Source organism: Quercus robur, chromosome 5 (assembly GCF_932294415.1).
Source record: "Quercus robur chromosome 5, dhQueRobu3.1, whole genome shotgun sequence".
Classification (NCBI taxonomy): Eukaryota; Viridiplantae; Streptophyta; class Magnoliopsida; order Fagales; family Fagaceae; genus Quercus; species Quercus robur.
Window position 1 is genome coordinate 38,842 of NC_065538.1, and position 18,406 is coordinate 57,247.

At 34.3% G+C, this 18,406-nt stretch overlaps 5 protein-coding genes across 5 annotated transcripts; all 5 read right to left on the minus strand.

Moving 5' to 3' along the window:
* Positions 1–7,017: 7,017 nt before the first annotated feature.
* Positions 7,018–7,880, minus strand: LOC126724718 (26S proteasome regulatory subunit 8 homolog A-like). Its single transcript, XM_050429092.1, has 2 exons — positions 7,635–7,880; positions 7,018–7,158 (listed from the first exon to the last, which is right to left on the minus strand). Exons 1-2 carry the CDS (start codon positions 7,878–7,880, stop codon positions 7,018–7,020), a joined length of 387 nt encoding a protein of 128 aa, XP_050285049.1.
* An 831-nt stretch (positions 7,881–8,711) lies between these two features.
* Positions 8,712–10,877, minus strand: LOC126724719 (kinesin-like protein KIN-10B). Its single transcript, XM_050429093.1, has 8 exons — positions 10,589–10,877; positions 10,256–10,461; positions 9,815–10,125; positions 9,672–9,735; positions 9,487–9,550; positions 9,294–9,394; positions 9,084–9,193; positions 8,712–8,971 (listed from the first exon to the last, which is right to left on the minus strand). Exons 1-7 carry the CDS (start codon positions 10,875–10,877, stop codon positions 9,164–9,166), a joined length of 1,065 nt encoding a protein of 354 aa, XP_050285050.1. The 3' UTR covers positions 8,712–8,971; positions 9,084–9,163.
* Positions 10,878–12,035: 1,158 nt separating this feature from the next.
* Positions 12,036–13,829, minus strand: LOC126724731 (lysine-specific demethylase JMJ29-like). The gene is made up of 4 exons (XM_050429102.1): positions 13,444–13,829; positions 12,379–12,786; positions 12,232–12,304; positions 12,036–12,154 (listed from the first exon to the last, which is right to left on the minus strand). Exons 1-4 carry the CDS (start codon positions 13,777–13,779, stop codon positions 12,051–12,053), a joined length of 921 nt encoding a protein of 306 aa, XP_050285059.1. The 5' UTR covers positions 13,780–13,829; the 3' UTR covers positions 12,036–12,050.
* Positions 13,830–14,812: 983 nt separating this feature from the next.
* Positions 14,813–15,807, minus strand: LOC126728977 (acyl-CoA-binding domain-containing protein 4-like). Its single transcript, XM_050434754.1, has 3 exons — positions 15,728–15,807; positions 15,186–15,296; positions 14,813–14,995 (listed from the first exon to the last, which is right to left on the minus strand). Exons 1-3 carry the CDS (start codon positions 15,776–15,778, stop codon positions 14,828–14,830), a joined length of 330 nt encoding a protein of 109 aa, XP_050290711.1. The 5' UTR covers positions 15,779–15,807; the 3' UTR covers positions 14,813–14,827.
* Positions 15,808–15,831: 24 nt separating this feature from the next.
* LOC126724720 (acyl-CoA-binding domain-containing protein 4-like) lies at positions 15,832–18,400 on the minus strand. Its single transcript, XM_050429094.1, has 7 exons — positions 18,328–18,400; positions 18,135–18,232; positions 17,909–17,979; positions 17,172–17,235; positions 17,008–17,079; positions 15,899–16,098; positions 15,832–15,868 (listed from the first exon to the last, which is right to left on the minus strand). Exons 1-7 carry the CDS (start codon positions 18,398–18,400, stop codon positions 15,832–15,834), a joined length of 615 nt encoding a protein of 204 aa, XP_050285051.1.
* Positions 18,401–18,406: the final 6 nt, after the last annotated feature.

Consider the following 18,406-nt stretch of genomic DNA (forward strand, 5'->3'; position numbering starts at 1 on the left):
TTACAGATTTGAGATGGGAAATTTATGTTTTTGTCAGTAAATGTATTTTTTCTGAGTTTGTGTTCATGTGATTGAATATTTTGGTTTTGTATTCTTTCTTGTTCATGTTTAAGATGAGACTAGATCTAAATTCATGTGTATTTTAGGTTCTAATTTTGTTTTGTTTTTTTTTTCATTTTTTTTTTGTTAAAATAGATAAATTAATTTTCAAAATCAAAAGTTGACGTGGATGCTTATGTGTCTTTTTTAATCATTATTTTATGCTGACGTGACATTTTTTAATATTATTTTATTGGCCACGTCAGCATTTAATGTACCAACAGTGCACTCCATTTGCTATATCAGCAATTTCTGTTAAGTGAGTAATGGTAAGGACCAAAATAGATATGCACACACATGCACTCACATACAGATATATGTATATGCATGATGTAATAGATTTATATATTTTACATATGAAAATCTAAGAAGATAAATGAACCCCATTTAGACTTATTCCGGGTTGTTGTCGGGTTTCGACTCATTTTGTCATATGGATCCAAGGGCCCACCCTATGCTTAATCAGTTTTGTTATTTTATCATATGTCCATAGGACTCATGGGTCAAAATGTGTTAAATAAATTCCTAGATTTAACTCAACTCTTTATATATTTTTTGCACATTTGCTGAGAAATAATCTGCGTGAATATTCATCACTAATGATTCGACTGGAATTCTGGTATAAGTTAGCCTCATTAACCCTTTTAGCCTCATTAACCCTTTTAAATTCATGTCTTTAAATTATGCATTTCAACTATATGTTTTTGATTCGAGTAATATGTGTATGTTATGTTTTCCTATGTATGCGCTATTTTGAGTTGATGGCAATTATGCATTAGAATGATGGATATCACTATTCAGTACAAGGTAGATCCTATGTTGGATATGGATACTGAATCACTAGGGTTTGAGCATAGAACCAAGGCAGAAAATCTGTAAGTCCATGTACATCTCCTAGGTGTATATTTCGCATAATTAACTCATATGTGTTTAAATTCGAGTATATGCATGTTTTGATATCTCCTATTTATGTTATAAGTTGAGTCAATGTTAAGCATGCTTTAGAATAATGGATGTCACTATTTAGTATGGAGTAGATCCTACATTGGTTAGGGATACCAGATCTCTAAGGTCTCTGCAGAGTCCCAAGGTAGAAAAGTTGTAAGTAAATGTGTGTGTACATAGTACAATTGACCTCATGTGTGAGTGCCATGATCTATGTTAACCTCAATGCAAAATGCTGTAGGGTTTCTGTCATGTAAATAGTGCGGCAGAGCTCAACTGAATTTTCACCTTGGAAATGGGATAGAAATTCCTATTTACCGAAGAAACACGAATAGAGGCCACAAATGTCCTCTTTTCAAACAAAATCACCTAAGTCCATTCTTATCACCAATGGACGGCCCACATTACTTCGGTTTTATTGGGGGGGTAATGTGATCTCGATGATGTCTTAGGGCATAGGATCCATGTTAATTATGTTAGGATTCTTAGGGCGAAAATGGGTAATTACCCATCAAGATGAAACTATTCAGTTAGTTGGCCCGGTTTTGAAAGAAATTGGGAAACTAGCAACTCGAGCCTCAGAGGCTCGATTTTGGGCCCCTAAATCGAGCCTCTAAGGCTCGGTTTAGGTTGTTTGATGTGGCAAAAATCCACGTGACGTTTACATGAAACTCGAGTCTCAGAAACTCAAGTTCCACGTAGATGCCACGTGAAACTCGAGTCTCTGAGACTCGGTTTCACTTTAAGTAAACCGAGTCTCAGAGACTCGAGTTTTAAGCAAAAAAACGCGCGCATTTTAACTTTGAAACCGAGTCTCTGAGACTCGAGTTTTAAGGCAAACTGAACTCGAGTCTTAGAGACTCGAGTTTCAAAGTACTCTCATGTCTGCCTGTCTGGTCATATCAAGCTGTCTTTGCTGTGCTCTGTGCTAGTCTATTAGCTGTGTGCTCTGTGCTAGTCTATTAGCTGAATACATTGTGCTTTGTGCTAGTCTATTAAGCTTGTGCTGAAGGACGTGGATATAATTTGTCTGTTGCTTGTTAGCCTATTAGTCTATTTTGTTGCTTGTGCTAGTCAACAACAGTCTTTGTTGCAGGTACACTATTAATTGAGTACGTTGCTGAAGGACATGTGAATATAATTTGTCTGTTTTGAGACATATTCAAAAAATATGTTAAACTAGCACAAGCACCAAAAACTTCTCTCAGACTATGTTGAACCACAACTCTCACACCTTCAACAACTTGAATCACAAAGCCTCAACAACTCTCACACCTTCAGCAACTTCAATCACAGAACCTCTCTTAAGAACTCTCACAGAGACTGAAACTCTCATACATATTTAGCAGCAAAACATTGCTCCTCTCACTCTCATACAATCTCAGCAGTACATTTGCACATCATTATGTCAAGTAAGGGTCTCCTCACTCTCTAATTAGTTGTTTAGTGTATATAGCTGCTTTAACCATTATTGCTTGCATTGTTTTAGTGTATATGCCATTTCGTAATAAAATATTTGTTTGTATTAGGCAAATATATTTGTTTCCTAATAAGATATTTGTTTGTATTAAAATATGTATATTTGTTTCCTTATAAAAAATACGTATATATATTTATATTTATATTTATATGTATATTTATACAACTATATAATTAAATATTTATATATACATATTTTTATTTATATATTTATAAAACTATATAATTAAATAATTAAATATTTATATAAATATATTTATATTTATACAACTATATATATAAATACTTATATAAATATATTTATATAAATATATAAATATTTAATTATATAGTTGTATAAATAGGCTAAATATAAATATATTTATATAAATGTATTTATATAAATATTTAATTATATAGTTGTAGCTTTTGTTTAGCTGGGAATGTTTTGTGGTTTAAGGTTCTAGTTCTTTGAGATTAATAAGCTTTTTGAGGCTCTCTTAGTTGGATAGTACATGGTATTTGCTTTTTGTTATTTGGGCATAGGTATAAAGGTGTTTATGTATTTGTGGCTGCATACGTTTGGCTTAAAAAAAAAATACATATATATATTTATATTTATATTTATATGTATATTTATACAACTATATAATTAAATATTTATATATACATATTTTTATTTATATATTTATAAAACTATATAATTAAATAATTAAATATTTATATAAATATATTTATATTTATACAACTATATATATAAATACTTATATAAATATATTTATATAAATATATAAATATTTAATTATATAGTTGTATAAATAGGCTAAATATAAATATATTTATATAAATATTTAATTATATAGTTGTATAAATAGGCTAAATATACAAATATATTTATATTTATATATTAAATTAGATGATATGTCTAATTTGATTGATCATGATTATATTCACATTAGTGTTTTTTTTTTCTTTTTTTGTCTGATGAACCCTGCTCTATGTTATTTCATCAATAGTAGTGTAATAGGGTATGGCATTAATTTAAAATTACTTGAATGATGTTGTTACATAATTGCACTCATTCATTTGCACATCCTCATGACTTTTGTTGTTTGGTTTGATATTTTTATTTATATTTTTGTTAGAGCTGAGTTTCAATTTTGTAATGGGGGTGAGTTTTGTCTTCAGTTTTTTTATTTGTTTGACTATGAAATTATAATGATTGAGTGTGTTTGTATGTGATGTGGGGTGAGTATATGCAATTGTTACACTTTTAGAAGTTGCGATTGTTGTACTTTGAGTAGATAGAAAAGGTTTTGTAATTGATGTTAAATCAAAGAGATCAAATATGTCACTAACATAAATTTACTTGGCTCTCTAATAGGTTCACAATCTTTGAAGAATATTGACATAAATGTATACTTCGGTGGACCCCTTTACAATCCTGAAGGGATTGACGGATTTCCATTTAGAGGGGAGGGTATTGAATGCTACTACATGATGTTACGTCGTAAGTTGAAGACGTTGACTGATTTGAAGAGGAAAATAATGGACGAATTGAAATTGAACCCTGCTTGGTATGACATCAAGATTATTTATCGTTACCCACAAGAAGTTCTTCATGAACGGATAAATTACGGGTATATGGCGATTAAAGAAGATAAACATGTAAAGATGATGTTTAATAGGATCCAGAAAATGTCCCAAGTAAATGCTGCTGAGTTGTATGTAAGTTTGGAGGCGAGTGTAGACAACAGTACTGAGGTGGTGCAAGAAACATCTACGGCTTTACAATTTACAACCCTAGATAATGGATGCACTACAATGGGAGGGTATGCAATGGGAGGTTATACGCTCCCATCTCAAGATTATGTTGCAAATACTGGTGAAACCCTCTACTCTCAAGAGACACATTTAGAGGAGGAAGACGAAGACGAAGACGAAGATCATGCTGCGAATGATAACATAAATAATGATGATATGGATCAGTACGAAGAGAGGATTGAGCAAGGTGACTTTGAGAACGATGTGGATGAGCATGAAGTCGTTCCTAATTTTGAAGAGGAAAATATGGAGTACCATGATGAAGGTGATGCAGATGATGATGATATTGGTGTCCAGCATGATACAGATACGACCATTGGCTACAGAGCTCCTGCGGACTCATTCTACGCAAATACTTGGGAAGATATGGTTGATCCTTCACTTCTTCAGATACCATTTCTTTGTACTTGGCAAGATGGGATGCATTTTTGTAAAAGGGTTGACTTTTGCAAATAAAGCTGCGGTGAAGCGTGCATTGATAATATACGCAGCAAAGGATAATAGAAATTTCTCCATCCAAAGGTCGAGCACAACTCAATTGTGCGCCGCATGCGTTGACGACAACTGCAAGTGGTATGTTGGGGCATACATGAAGTCTAAATTGAATGGTCTGTGGATGGTCACGTCTTATGTGGGTCCACACAGTTGTATACCCTTTGGGCTGCGAAGAGACGGTAGAATGATGGATTCTAATTTTGTTGCATCAGAAATTGTGGGAAGATTGCGAAAAAAGCACACTGCTACTATTGATGAGCTTTGGGAGATCATACGTACTAAGTATGATCATGAGATTTCTTACTATAAAGTATGGGACGCAAAACAAAAGGCAATTGCTAAGATTTTTGGGGATTGGGAGGAGTCTTACCAAAGGTTGCGAAAGTTGTTGTTGGCATACTTGGATCAAGATTCGGGTACCCAGTATAGCTATCACACCATACCTAAGCCATTAGAAGGTACTACATTACTGCGCTATGTATATTGGGCATTCGCTCCATGCATTGCTGCATTCCAGTATTGCAGGCCAGTGATCAGTATTGATGGAACTCATTTATATGGTAAATACAAAGGGGTATTGATGATTGCAATGGCAACGGATGCTAATCAAAAGGTTTTGCCTATCGCCTTTGCTGTTATGGATAAGGAGTCAGGGGCTAGTTGGGGGTGGTTTTTAGAGTGTCTCAGGACTTCGATAGAGCGTGTTATTGAAAACAAGGACATTTGCATTATTTCTGACCGACATAAAGGTATCAAATGCGCCATTCGAGAGTGGCCTAGAGGGCAAGACGGAAGAGAACGGGTATATCATCGATATTGCCTTCGACATGTTGCTAGCAACTTCAACACACACTTTGATAACCCGACTCTAAAGGCATTGGCCTTGAAAGCTGGATATGCGACTCATGATGCTAAATTTGTGTCCATAATGCAAACCATTAAGGAGGCCGAGATTAATTTACTGAGGGGTGTAGACCCTACTGATCGCCGGATTATACGTTATATGCCATACACATATCTAATGAGTGAGGATGTAGACAAATGGACCCAGTGGAACTCGAGTATCTTATACTCGATTTCCATAAATAGAAATCGAGTCTCTAAGACTCGATTTCTATTTATAGAAACCGAGTATAAAATACTCGAGTTCTACTGGGAATTTTTTCCTTTACTTTTTGCCCCAATTTGGTGACCTGCGGCCAAAAAAGAAAAAAAAAATTCCCAGTGGAACTCGAGTATCTTATACTCGGTTTCCATAAATGGAAATCGAGTCTTAGAGACTCGATTTCTATTTATGGAAATTGAGTATAAGATACTCGATTTCTATAAGTGGAAACCGAGTCTTAGACTTGATTTCCATTTATGGTAACCCCATTTCTACTGGGATTTTTTTTTCACTTTTTTGTTATTACCCCATTTGAGAACTAATTTCAGGTAATTTTTTACTAAACCGCCAACATCGAAGAGTAAACCTTGTAAATCCAAAAATATAACTGAAATGAACAAAATAAAATTATACAATCTGGTTTTTTTGTTTTCAACTGCCAACATCTAAGTAACCCAACCCTGTAAATCCAAAAAAAAAGAAAAAGAAAAGAAAATCAACATCTCATGTCTTCACAATCCAACAATACACAAAAAGCACACATTCAGTATAATTTCATATCACATTGTAATGCACAAACTATAAGCAAGAAAATTGAGTGGAATATTAAAAGTTCAAACTTGTTCTTTTAATTTTATTTTGAATATAATTGAAGTTCTAACTCTAATTAGCTCATTTACAACCACTACATGGTAGGATTGATCCCTGAGTGCTATGTCTCATGCTACAGCTACACATGCCCAGAAAACTAAGCCACATGTGCTTGTCCACTAAGCACAGATTTTTAATTATCATTCTGGTCGTCTAACCAATAGATTGATAACAGATTGACAGTCATTGTCTACGGACATTCTTGTCAGATACTTGAAGTAAAACACATATTACATAAAAATGTATCACAATAAGAATATTTAACAAAATAAACAGAGATGCCAGTGGTATTTAAAAAACTTCAACAAAGTGTGGGCACCCCCATGTGGCTTTTATATCCATACAAAGAACAGAGTTGTTGGCTGTGTGTGAAGAACAAAGCCACGGATCAATTATATTCAGGGTGGTGGAGTGAAACAAAACATTAACATGGAGACACACTACTTCCATAGCTTCCGCAATGACATGTTTTTCTCGGTCTCCTTCTTCATTACCTTTGCCACTACCATCTCAAAATCTTCTTGTGTTACATCAACCCTCCTCTCCCTCAGAGCAAACATCCCAGATTCTGTGCACACAGCCTGCAGCAAACAAAATAAACGAAAAAAGGAAGAAGGGATAATATGATTATGCACAGAGAAAACACACAATCTTTCACTTCTGAAGACTTTAATAGCCCAGTGCAATAGGTCGTTATGGAATTAACAAGACTATACTTATCATTTTGTCCAAATCCATCGAAAAGAGTTCAGATTGTTTAAATTGAATAAAATACTGGCAATCTTTACAAGAATGAAGCCTATTTTGACATGCTTGCCAAATACTTACAATAAGAGATGAATCTGTTTAAATAGTTGAGGTCACAATAAAGAAAAGTACCAAAAACTAAACAACCCAATCTGCATAATGAAAACACACATGAAATGTACATTTTTTTATTTGATGCTTCAAATCCATCCAGCTGGTTGAGAAGCTCCAGCATAGTCCGCTGCACTTCACTGTCACCATTGCCACTACCAGTTTAAATGCAGAAAGTAAAAGGGTACACGAGGCAAACCTCCTTTATCTCTTTAATTTGCTGGTCAAGACCGCCAATCATGTCATATGTGGAATCTGGAACCTTTTCAACTTTCATGAGGTTGACCAATGGATCAACTTTGCTTGGCAAGATTAAATGAAGCACATAACTGTCATTATGGAGAGCAACTCTTGTTGATGGAGTTATCTTGGTGATATCGATATTTTTATCAATGTCAACAACATATTTCCGTTCAATTGTAAGATTGTAAACAATATGAAACATTAGATAAAAATGTATTCAAACTATTTTCAAACCATCTCTTATTAACAAAAAGGCACTCCTAAGGCACTCCTTGTGCATGTAATAGTCTATTCCCTTGCTAAAATATCATTACTTTTCAAAAAAATATATAGTTAAAAAACAGCTGCAAATTTACAATTGAGTGCATTCATATAGGAATATTACTTACCTTAACTAAAACGTTATTCGTCCCCATTACTTTGACAAATAGTGTGTATATATATAACTTTAAATTGGCATCAATGTTAATATAAATGTGCTAATTTCGACTTTCAACATTTAAATGAAGTTAATTTTATTCTTAGAAATTGGTTTTAAAAGTGTATGAACAACACTATTGATACAACTAATAGTTGGGGAAATTGATTTGAAAGTCGAGGGACAAAATTGATACTATTAAATGGCTTGAAAAATTTACGATGCTCTAAAAGTATAGGTTTAGGAACTATTTTTAAAAGCATTTGATAAAAAAAAAATTAACTAAGTTTTTGTCCTTAAAAATGATTTGGTAACAAATAATCTAAGGGCATCTGTTAACAAGACCCAACTAAAACTAAAACTGTGACAAATTTATAAAAACCAAAATCTCTTTAATTTGGCCATTTTATTAATTTTTTTTTTTTTTTGGAGGGTGGCCATTTTATTAAAGTTACTAAAAAAATTCACACCTAATGATGACATTGGCTTGATTTTGCCAAGGCTGAGTGATTAAATTGATACAAATAGTATTTCTAAAAAAAAATTTATTGATACAATTATACAAATAGTAGTTGAGTGTTAAATTAAATTTAGCCCAAATAGTTTGAAACCAAGTTAGTAATTTAACATTCCATTTATTTTATTTGTTTACAAATCTTTTTTTCTTTTTTTGGGTAAAGAATCTACAAATGTAGTTCAAAGTTTGCATCTGTCGTTGCCAATGGTTGCAAGTTTCAGAACAGCAACAACAACCATCTTTTATGCAACCACTATCACATACAAAATTTTAAGATTCATTCCAAGAAGGTTCGTGGTAGGCACCCCAACTTTCCTTCATCCAATTGATTTTCCTTCCTTTCACTGGCTTCTCATAGCTGCACAATAGAAATACTTATAATACTTAGCAAGAGGAATTGTTCATCAAATTCCTATCAATTTGAAAGTCCTTGTTCAAATGGAAATATGAATAGCTCCAAAAGATCTTACCCATCAAAAAAGTCAAAAGAACTCTTGAATTGATCAGGCAAATTAAGAAGTGAAAAGTCTTCGAAGGAAAATCTTCCCTATTAAGCTATGTTATGAATGCAAAAAGCAACCTGCCATCATTTGTGAAGCTGTGTTAGATCCTAACAAATAGAAATTCCCAAGTTGACCACAATTCTGTAGGTAACCCAGATCAGCGCAAGGACACCTTACCTTGGCATTTTTATAGAGTACCCTTGATTTGTACTTTGTTTTTAGGTAGCATGGAAGAAGAGCAGTGTGCCAATCATTGGCAATGAAGACAACATCCTCCCCTGCAAGAAGCAGAAAAGAACATCCTTAATGAAGCTATTTATTTTAAGACACTTCAAGTTTAAGAAACAGAAAATGGTTCCAATGTCCACACCATATGGTCCAGAGAAATGTTCACTGCTTTTTAAGTTCAGAACCCTTGGTGCCTCCAGAGCAGCCTGAAATTTATAAGAGGGGAAAAAAGTGTATTTCAGCTATCTACTCAATGTCTGAAATGTTAATAACTATATGTCAATGAGCTGTTAGTACAAGGCGCATCTTACAATTTCAGATTCTTACCTCCAAGCAAGCATCGGCCAGACCTTCGTTGTTGTTTAAATTTATGAAAGGCACGGGATCAAACCTGCACATATATTGAACAAATTAGGCAATCGGAATGTTACTTATCTTAATCTGTGAAAGGTTCAATCAATCATCCATACCTTTCTTTTGCCTTAGAAGCACCTTGTTTGGTACTACCCTTTGCTGTCACAGAGCTGGGATAAACACTGGCTTTCTTAACAGAGCTTAATGAACCCAGAGTTTTTCTCGTAAAAGGAGAATTGAATGGTCCAATTCGTTGTGCACTCTTTGTCTTGCCTCTGGTGTCAAGCCAAGCAAGCAGTTTGGCCTCCATGTCCATTCTAACCTTTGGGGTCTCTAGCTTATGTGATGAAGGTACAAATTTGGATACGTGCCTTGACCGAGCAGCCAAGCTCACAGTATGAACAGATTCCTGGTACTCTCCTGGATTCTATTATCAAAGAAAATAATTTCCCTTAAAAAACTTTAATACACTTAAAAATTGCAGGGTCAACAACATGAAATGGAAAAAAGAAAAAGAAAAAGAAAATAAGGAATAATTGCTGAGACAAAGTCCATACCAGGCAAGCAACCATTAAAGCACGGCTTATCCCACCAAGTGAGTCTTGCAATATACGGGTCAATTTGCTTTCTCTATAGGGCACACGGGTTTTGTTATTATTCAGTGCATAAATCACATTGGACAATGCAAACAAAGACTGGTTGATACGGACATTCTCTAGGAGACAAATTCCTTCATTGCAGGTCCTTCTATTATCTTCATTACCTGTTTAAATTACAGGCAGAATTACACAAATCAAAATTTGGGAAAGACCAGAAATAAACCCCTCTTTTAGTCTTACGTACAGCTGAGCTATGACCCTGTAATTGCACAACTTAAAAGAGGAAATAACCTGCCAAGTCTATAAGGTTCAGCTTCCCAGTAACAACAGCCTCAGAGCCATCACCACAAGGAGTAGAAACGGCAATCACTAGCATCCCATGGCTCCTACTAGAGACATCGTTAAGCCCGGTGTGCGCGATTTTCCTCCTCTGAATCCCACAAGAAAATATCTCATAGAATTCAGACATCGACTTCACAGGGACCTGAGATAGTCCGCGGAGATGAATTTGCCCGTTTTTATCATCCAAAACTGCAATTTCCTTCCCCTTGAGCTCTAAAAGATCGTAGCACCTGTCCATATAGACCTCATGACAACTGTAATACAATGAATAAAGTCGAAAATCATACAAAGTGAAACCCAATAGAGGTAACTTTAATGCTAAAAAACTCTGCACAGTGACACAACAACTTACTGCAAGAGCCTTAGCTGAATCTCCTTCAGTTAAAATCAAGGTACATTTATCAGCCACCCACATTAAAAGCCTACAAAAATTTTGAAGCTACGGCTGTATAAATATAAATTGAGTTTGTTTTTCTGATAAAAATCTCGTTATGCTAATTCAAGGTTGCAATATTTGGGAAACAAGCATACCTTTTTATTCAATTAAGGTTTCAAAACCTTCATTTAGATTAGCTCCAACATTAGTGCAGCTACTTGAACGTGAGAGGTAGGGTCCAAGGAAACTGATGAAAAGGCTGATGAGGTTCTAAAGTGGAATATTCTGGACTGTTGGACTCCACAAAATCATTACCGATGGTCTAAACCCAACATGTTTAACACTCAGATTCAGTCCATCCGTAGTGATTTTCTGGCGTCCAACAATCCAAAATATCCCACTTTAGAACCTCATCAGCCTTTTCATCAGTTTCCTTGGACCCTACCTCTCACGTTCAAGTACCTGCACTAATATCCACTGCATGTGATTGAATCCCCACCTACAAAGAGTCATACAGTAGTCTGTGAGATATATACACCTCAGGAGACTTGTAGGACAAGGTCTAGGAACATGCTCCCTTGAAGAACTCCAACAGATAGAAGAACAGTTAGAGAGGAGCGTAAGCAGCATTAGAGCTAGAAAGGTTAATTATAAAATCCCTAACTTGGCTTTCATGATATTTTACTAAATGGTAGTTTAACATGCTTTATCTTGGTCTATACTTTCAGCCGTACATTTATCAAGGAACAAATTGAGCAACTAAAGGAAAAGGTAAAGTTTTAAATTGATTGATATGTAGGCCCAACAAGGTGATTTCAAGTTGCGTAGAAAGAAGTTTCCCTGTTTTTTTTTGTTTTTGTTGAGTTCCTGGCACTGAAATATTGCAGCACCATAAGTTTTTTCTTAACAGAATTCTTCAGTTGTTGCTGACTAGTATATGTTCTATTTTCTAATTTTTCTTCAGGAAAAAGTCCTAGCAGCTGAAAATGCAAGGCTATGTGAGAAGGTGAACTTTTGCAATTATTATTACTAGTACTAGTATTCTTTTATTACCTTGAGATTCCTAACTTGGTGTGGGCATCCAGCAGGTATAAATACTGCTTCCCCAAGCCTTTGCACAAAGGTCCACGGTTCAACACCTACAAAAGTGAAGTAATTGTGTAAATAATCATGCAAGGGTATCACTAAAATATTATTGCATTTTTATCATACTCACCAAATTCTTCCTTTAGCTTCCTTTTGTGCTCCAAAGTTAAATAAAAGGATTGGTCATGAATTGGGTGGACAACCTAAAAAAGCATTATCTATCAGAGACTGCACATGAGACATGGCTAATCAGAAGCTTAACTTGCTAATAAGTTACCTGTTCAACAGGTGAACAATAGGTGTGCCTAAATTCGTTTGCATGCTTTCTAAGATATGCCTCTAATTGAGGAACATCTTCCCTCCGAAAAATGTCCCATAAAGCACTGCCTGTTTCTTCTGTTTCTTGTTCTATGGAGAAACCAGGACAAGTAGCCCCTTCTATGTCACTTTTTGACATCTCAATTTTACCATCAAAATCAGATGGATGCTTGCTCATATCTGCAATTTCTAGGACCTCCATGTCCTCACCGTTGCTATGAACAAGTTTTTCAGTTGGACAACTTAACTCCTCTCGATCTAGACGCTCCTTCCAATCTTGGGCCCTATGCCTTTCTTTTAAGGTTGCAATTGCTGAGCGCTGCTTGTCACTCAACACTACTTCTGCTGTATGTGTCAAAATATTCACCTGCATTAATCAACATTGGAAAAAACATGTAACAATGTTGCTTTCATAGTACCAAAAAAAAAAAAAAAAAAAAGGAAAAATTTTTCCACATCCCATTTCTATAAGGAAATTGTATTTTATCACATGTAGCAATTGTAGAGTATAAACAATTACCAAATAACACAATTTGGACCATTAACTTAAAAGAATACAAAATTATTGACTACATGGCCAAAAAGGACATATCCTCAAAAATGATTATTCACATCTATAATGTTTCTAAGAGCCCAATATTCACATGTTCAGACATTGTTAGGAAGTTTTAAATCAAAATTGACCAATGCTTACAGTCTTCACCAAATACACTGCATTTTTTAATTTTAAGTTACTCTGTTTACACACAGTTACAGCTAAGCAAGCCTTATAACAGAGTTTCTATATATTTTAAAAAAGAATTCTAAATATTAATTTCAATAACCAGATTTGAAATTGTTAAAAGGAAAAAAATTAGCAGGAAAAAATATTGATAGTTTTGAAAATATTTGTGCATGCGCAAAAAGCCAACAAAAACTGTTCCTTGACTCCAAAATATAACTAAATTGCACTTTTTATATCCCAAAGTCTATGACAGTTTGAAATGCAATGTCACGTGCTACAAGTCATATTGTTATAACATACCGCATCTGACATATCACAATGAAGCTTAGTTACAGAGTCCCCTCTTCCAAGCTCCTTTGCGAGCCCATATCCGATATATGTTTTTGGACCCAGGTCTGGTTTCAACACACCAGGAGGCAACTTGACAGCTAAGTTAAGGAGGCCTGACCTAGGATCTGTGTACTCTTGAAATGGCAATGCACGGATAAATTCATCACAATGATGGGGCAAAAAATCCTCGAACTTGTTAGAGGGGGGCCAGTCCTTTAGTTTAAGCATCTCAGGCCAAAAGTTATAGTATGTTCTACCTTCCATATAGCCTTGAAAAAATTCACGGGTCTTAATCTCCACCTGCATATTTTAACAAAATCAACATTGGAAGTACAAAATTGAGCAGGCATAACCTAGTAGGATAATAATATATTTGAGCAAAAAAAATAATGTTTCAATTAAAAGTCATGAGAATGAAGAACTGTTTAGAAATGGTATGATGAGGAGAACAATAGTGCATGTCTTCAGTATTATTGTACTGAATGGCTTGCATAAGTTTTGAGCTTTTTACATCATATACTATATAATAAAAGTTGCATTATAATATTTTCTTCATTTTTTTTTTTTTGTTGCTATGTGGCACATTTTGAGCACATTAAAGCTATTAATATAGTTTCCTCTTAAGTGAAACTTTATTTCCAAAGTTATAAGAGGTTCAAAAGTACTACAGCAAATTAGAATTTTTTATTTTATTTAAAATTCACTTTTTATGTTACCTTATTTTAATAATCTACCATAATCTTTTTTAATAATAAAGTTGGGTTTTATGCATTGTACTTTTACTATGTGTTTCAATGTAAGCATTACACAGTACGACGTGATTTTGTAACGTGAGACACTACAAGTATATACAAATTATTAACATAGTTTACTACTCGATAAGGATTTGAATCATTGACAAAGTTTTCAGAAATTTAAAATGTTTTCATGAATAAATTCAATAATTAAAGGATCGAGAGATCTAAAAGGCATTTTATTGTTTATTTTAATTTATGTGACCAAAATTCATTATAGTTTTTTGTTTTGACAAAAACTCAGTCTAACACTGTGCTTTCGCCAAGTAACTTAAAGTTTATTTTATAATATCATTTTTACTAACTATTTTATTGTGTAATTTAAATTATATTTTTGAAGTATTTTCTTTATTTACGTATGACTTTTGATCAATCTGTGTATCAGACATGCCAATGATTAAAAATTTTATATTACTATAACTGTCATGAATCTCAGTAATCCATACCTCTTTTTAAAGGTGAATCACGCGTCAATAGATTTAGGTCAGAAATGGCAGAATGTTCCTTTTTCTGGTCATAAATGTTTCTCTAACTTAAAACTTTCCACGGTTTTTCCACTTTTATAAGTACGATATTTCCACAAAGTTCACAAACTCAAATAAATCAAAAGGCAGTAAATGATATTGACTTTTTTTGATAGGTAAATGATATTGACTTATACCTTGTATACTTTCAGCTGGATCCTTTGTATGTCCAGCAATAGACAGAAGCTTATTCTCCCATGGTATCTACAGAAATAACGCAAGATTATAATTTCATCACCACTTAAAAGAATTCATTACCGATACAAAAAATGTTACAACTTACAACACATGCCAGTAGAAACAAATAGATAATATGCAAAAGTTCATATATTACTGAGAAAAACTTTCTTCAAGAAGTCCACATAATGAAAACATAAAACTGCTCTTTACTAACCAAGGAATGACCAGCACAAGGAGCAAACGTTACTGGAGACGGTGACTCCAGGGACTCAGCCCCAGACTTTGCCTCAATCTTTGACCAAGTCCAACTTCTCAAATCCAGTACCTGCATTATTACTCAAGTTAGGGAAGGTGGAAAAATCCGTAACCACATCAATGCAAAGGCAAAAAACAAAAAGAGTTTAAATGTAAAACCAAGATTCCATCTAAAAAATGAACACACAAGAAAATAAAGCTCAGAATCACAAAAGCACAATGCTAAATATTCAAAGTTGCCCAGAATAACTCTTACTTTTACTTTCTATTTATTGCTCCTTTGTTTTTTGTGAATGAGTAACTACTTATCGAACGTATAAAAAGAAAAACAGAGAACTAATGAAAGCAAAGGAGACCAATTCAAATACCAAGTAAACAGGAGACAACAACCAAAAAGGCAGTGCCCTAGCGATAGCCCGAGGAGCAAAACAAAATGGGAGATGTTATTTCTATATCGCATGAGGCCATCAACACATGTATATGTAAAGAAAATTTTCTTACATGAATATCATTAAGGTAACGACCATTGTGGTTTCCGCCATATATGTACATCTTGTCTTACACAACTGCTGCAGCATGCTGAAAATATGTGACCAATGCTTTGTTCAGAGAATAGAAGAAAAGGCCAAAAACAAATTCATACTATAAAAAATAAATAAATAAATAAATAACAATATCTCATATCGGGCTTTTGGGCGTTGACCAGATATTGGAGGTGCAATCCATTGATCATACATGGCAACTGAGCCAAGGCCTTCCACAACAATATCTTTATCCTGAGTTTCTGTCAGGCTCCCATTTTCAGTGGAAATAGTTTTTGTCTCAGGAAAAGAATTGCCATTCTCAACCACTGGCTCAACTTTTGAATTATGCTATGAACCATCCAAAAAATTATGCAAAAAGACGAAGAAAAAGTGAAAAACACAATAATCATAGTAAGAACAAAGATGAAAAAGAGCTGGATGCTATACATGCAGAATTAAGGTATAATTATTACACCTATGGCTGTCAAGAACACAAGACTTTGATCACTTAGAGCTCCCTCTTTTCCAATCCCAATTTTAAAAACAGACGCATAGTGGAGTATGAGAGCATTTTATTTTATTTTTTGGTAAGTAGTGGAGTGTGAGAGCAAACAAGAACAGATACATAAGAGAACAAGAATATTTCCTTTTTTTAGTGGCCTTTTCAAAAGCAGAAGAAACATGAATGTATTGAGTGATCCACTTAATGCATAGATAATTTACCAACAAAAAATAAGGCAGAGGATTAAAAATAGATGAAATGCGATGTTGGTTATGTAATTCAAGATAACCGTGTAGTGGTGGTGGTAGGAGGGTCGAAATCAGGGAATGCCAGTGCAACAGCAGTGATTGGATAGGCAGTGGTATAGTGACAGTGGTATGATAATGGAGGCTTAAGTGAGACATCGTCACTTTGGTCGCAATGCTTTTTTGTAAATTTATGGTGCCTTGCTAGTAGCATCAATGTAAAAAAGATGGTGTATTTGCCATAATACAGTGCCAGCAACAGCAGCAGAATAGAAGTAATAGTGATGGGTAACAGCAATGGTAGTGATGAAGCATAAATGGTAATGGTGGAGCAGATATCAGAGTGGTTATATGGTTATCGACAGAGATTTTTTTCACATTGTTCTGTACGGTTATCTATTATGACAAAATATGAAGATAAAATTCTTAACTGACATTGATTAAGTCAATCAAAAATAGAGGAAGAAGAAGAAGGAACTACACAATATAAACAAGTTCCATGATACTCACATTCATTTGCACATCTACTACAGGCTCTGCAACAAAGTTAGAAGCTCTTGAATACCAACTTGGATCATCTTCCTACACAAAAGGAAAATATAAAAAAATCAATTACCCAAGTTTCTACACGACATTACAAGAAAACGCCCCTAAAAAATCTTAATTGCATGGACCTCCAATATTTTCACAAAGAGACGCATAGCTTCTGTGGGAGACGTGTTTCCAAGCCCGCTCCAGCTGCATAAATAATAAAACCCTTGAGAAAACCAAATCCAGCAAAGGCCGCAGATATCAAATAAAGTCCGCAAGTATACCATGTGCCATATCACCAATGATGTAACAAGGTCCCATTCATTAATAACATCATCATCATCATATTTAACCAAATTCCTCCACATCCAGCAAACTCATATCCAACTCTCCACAGAAAATATAAAATGATTCGGTAACTGCCCAATTTTTTTTTTTTTTGATAAGTGGTAACTTCACAATTTTTTAAATGCTAACATTTCAAACTTCTCCCTCAACCACTTTTCAGCTTTCCTCATCCTAAGGCTTCAAGACCACTTTTTTCCTAATAGCATGTGTTCATTTTAAGAAGCTAAAAAAAAAAAAAAAAAAAAAAATAAAAAAAAGGTACTCAACTAGATAACTTTCAAAAATCCCATTCCCTAGCAACTAGCTAATGCAATGGGTTCCCTAAGCAAAGCTCAAAACCTAGGCTCATCAGCTCATGTATGTGTTCTAAGGTCTGACAATCCTTTATGCCGTTTCCAAATATCACCAACTCATTTTAGAATACACAAATTAAAATATTGTGCTACAAGTGCAAAAATAAGCACAAATTTGTGTTTAACACATACACATTGGCATATGAAATGACAGCACAGGAGAGCTTAAGAGCACAAACCTCTTCCATTTGGTATGCTCAACAACTTTCCAAGAATTAGGTTCTGGTATGTTACAAGCTCCAACTGTCGCCTGCAACAGAACGAATAGCAAATTCAGCAATGAAATTCTTTTTAACAAAAATCTCAAATCAAACAAGTCATTCCTCTCTACAAATAATTCATGAATCAAATACTCCACACATAAATACTTAATTTGACATGTAGCTTAAGGTTACAGTTAAGAACCATCACACTATCCAAATTCCTAATTCTTTTCCGTGATCTCGCCTTAACAAGAAACATTGTTTCTTCATCTTCTTCAAACTCGTCGCTAAAACAATCATCTTCGGAATAAAATTATATGTAGATTAAAATAACAAATGATGCAAGGAATAAAATTGCAACAAAAGCATTTAACAACCAACACATGTTGGGTTACCTCCATTGTCACATTTAAGAACCATATCCTTGTTGGAATATCTACCTCCAGCTAATGTCCTTATTTGAGGCATTCACCT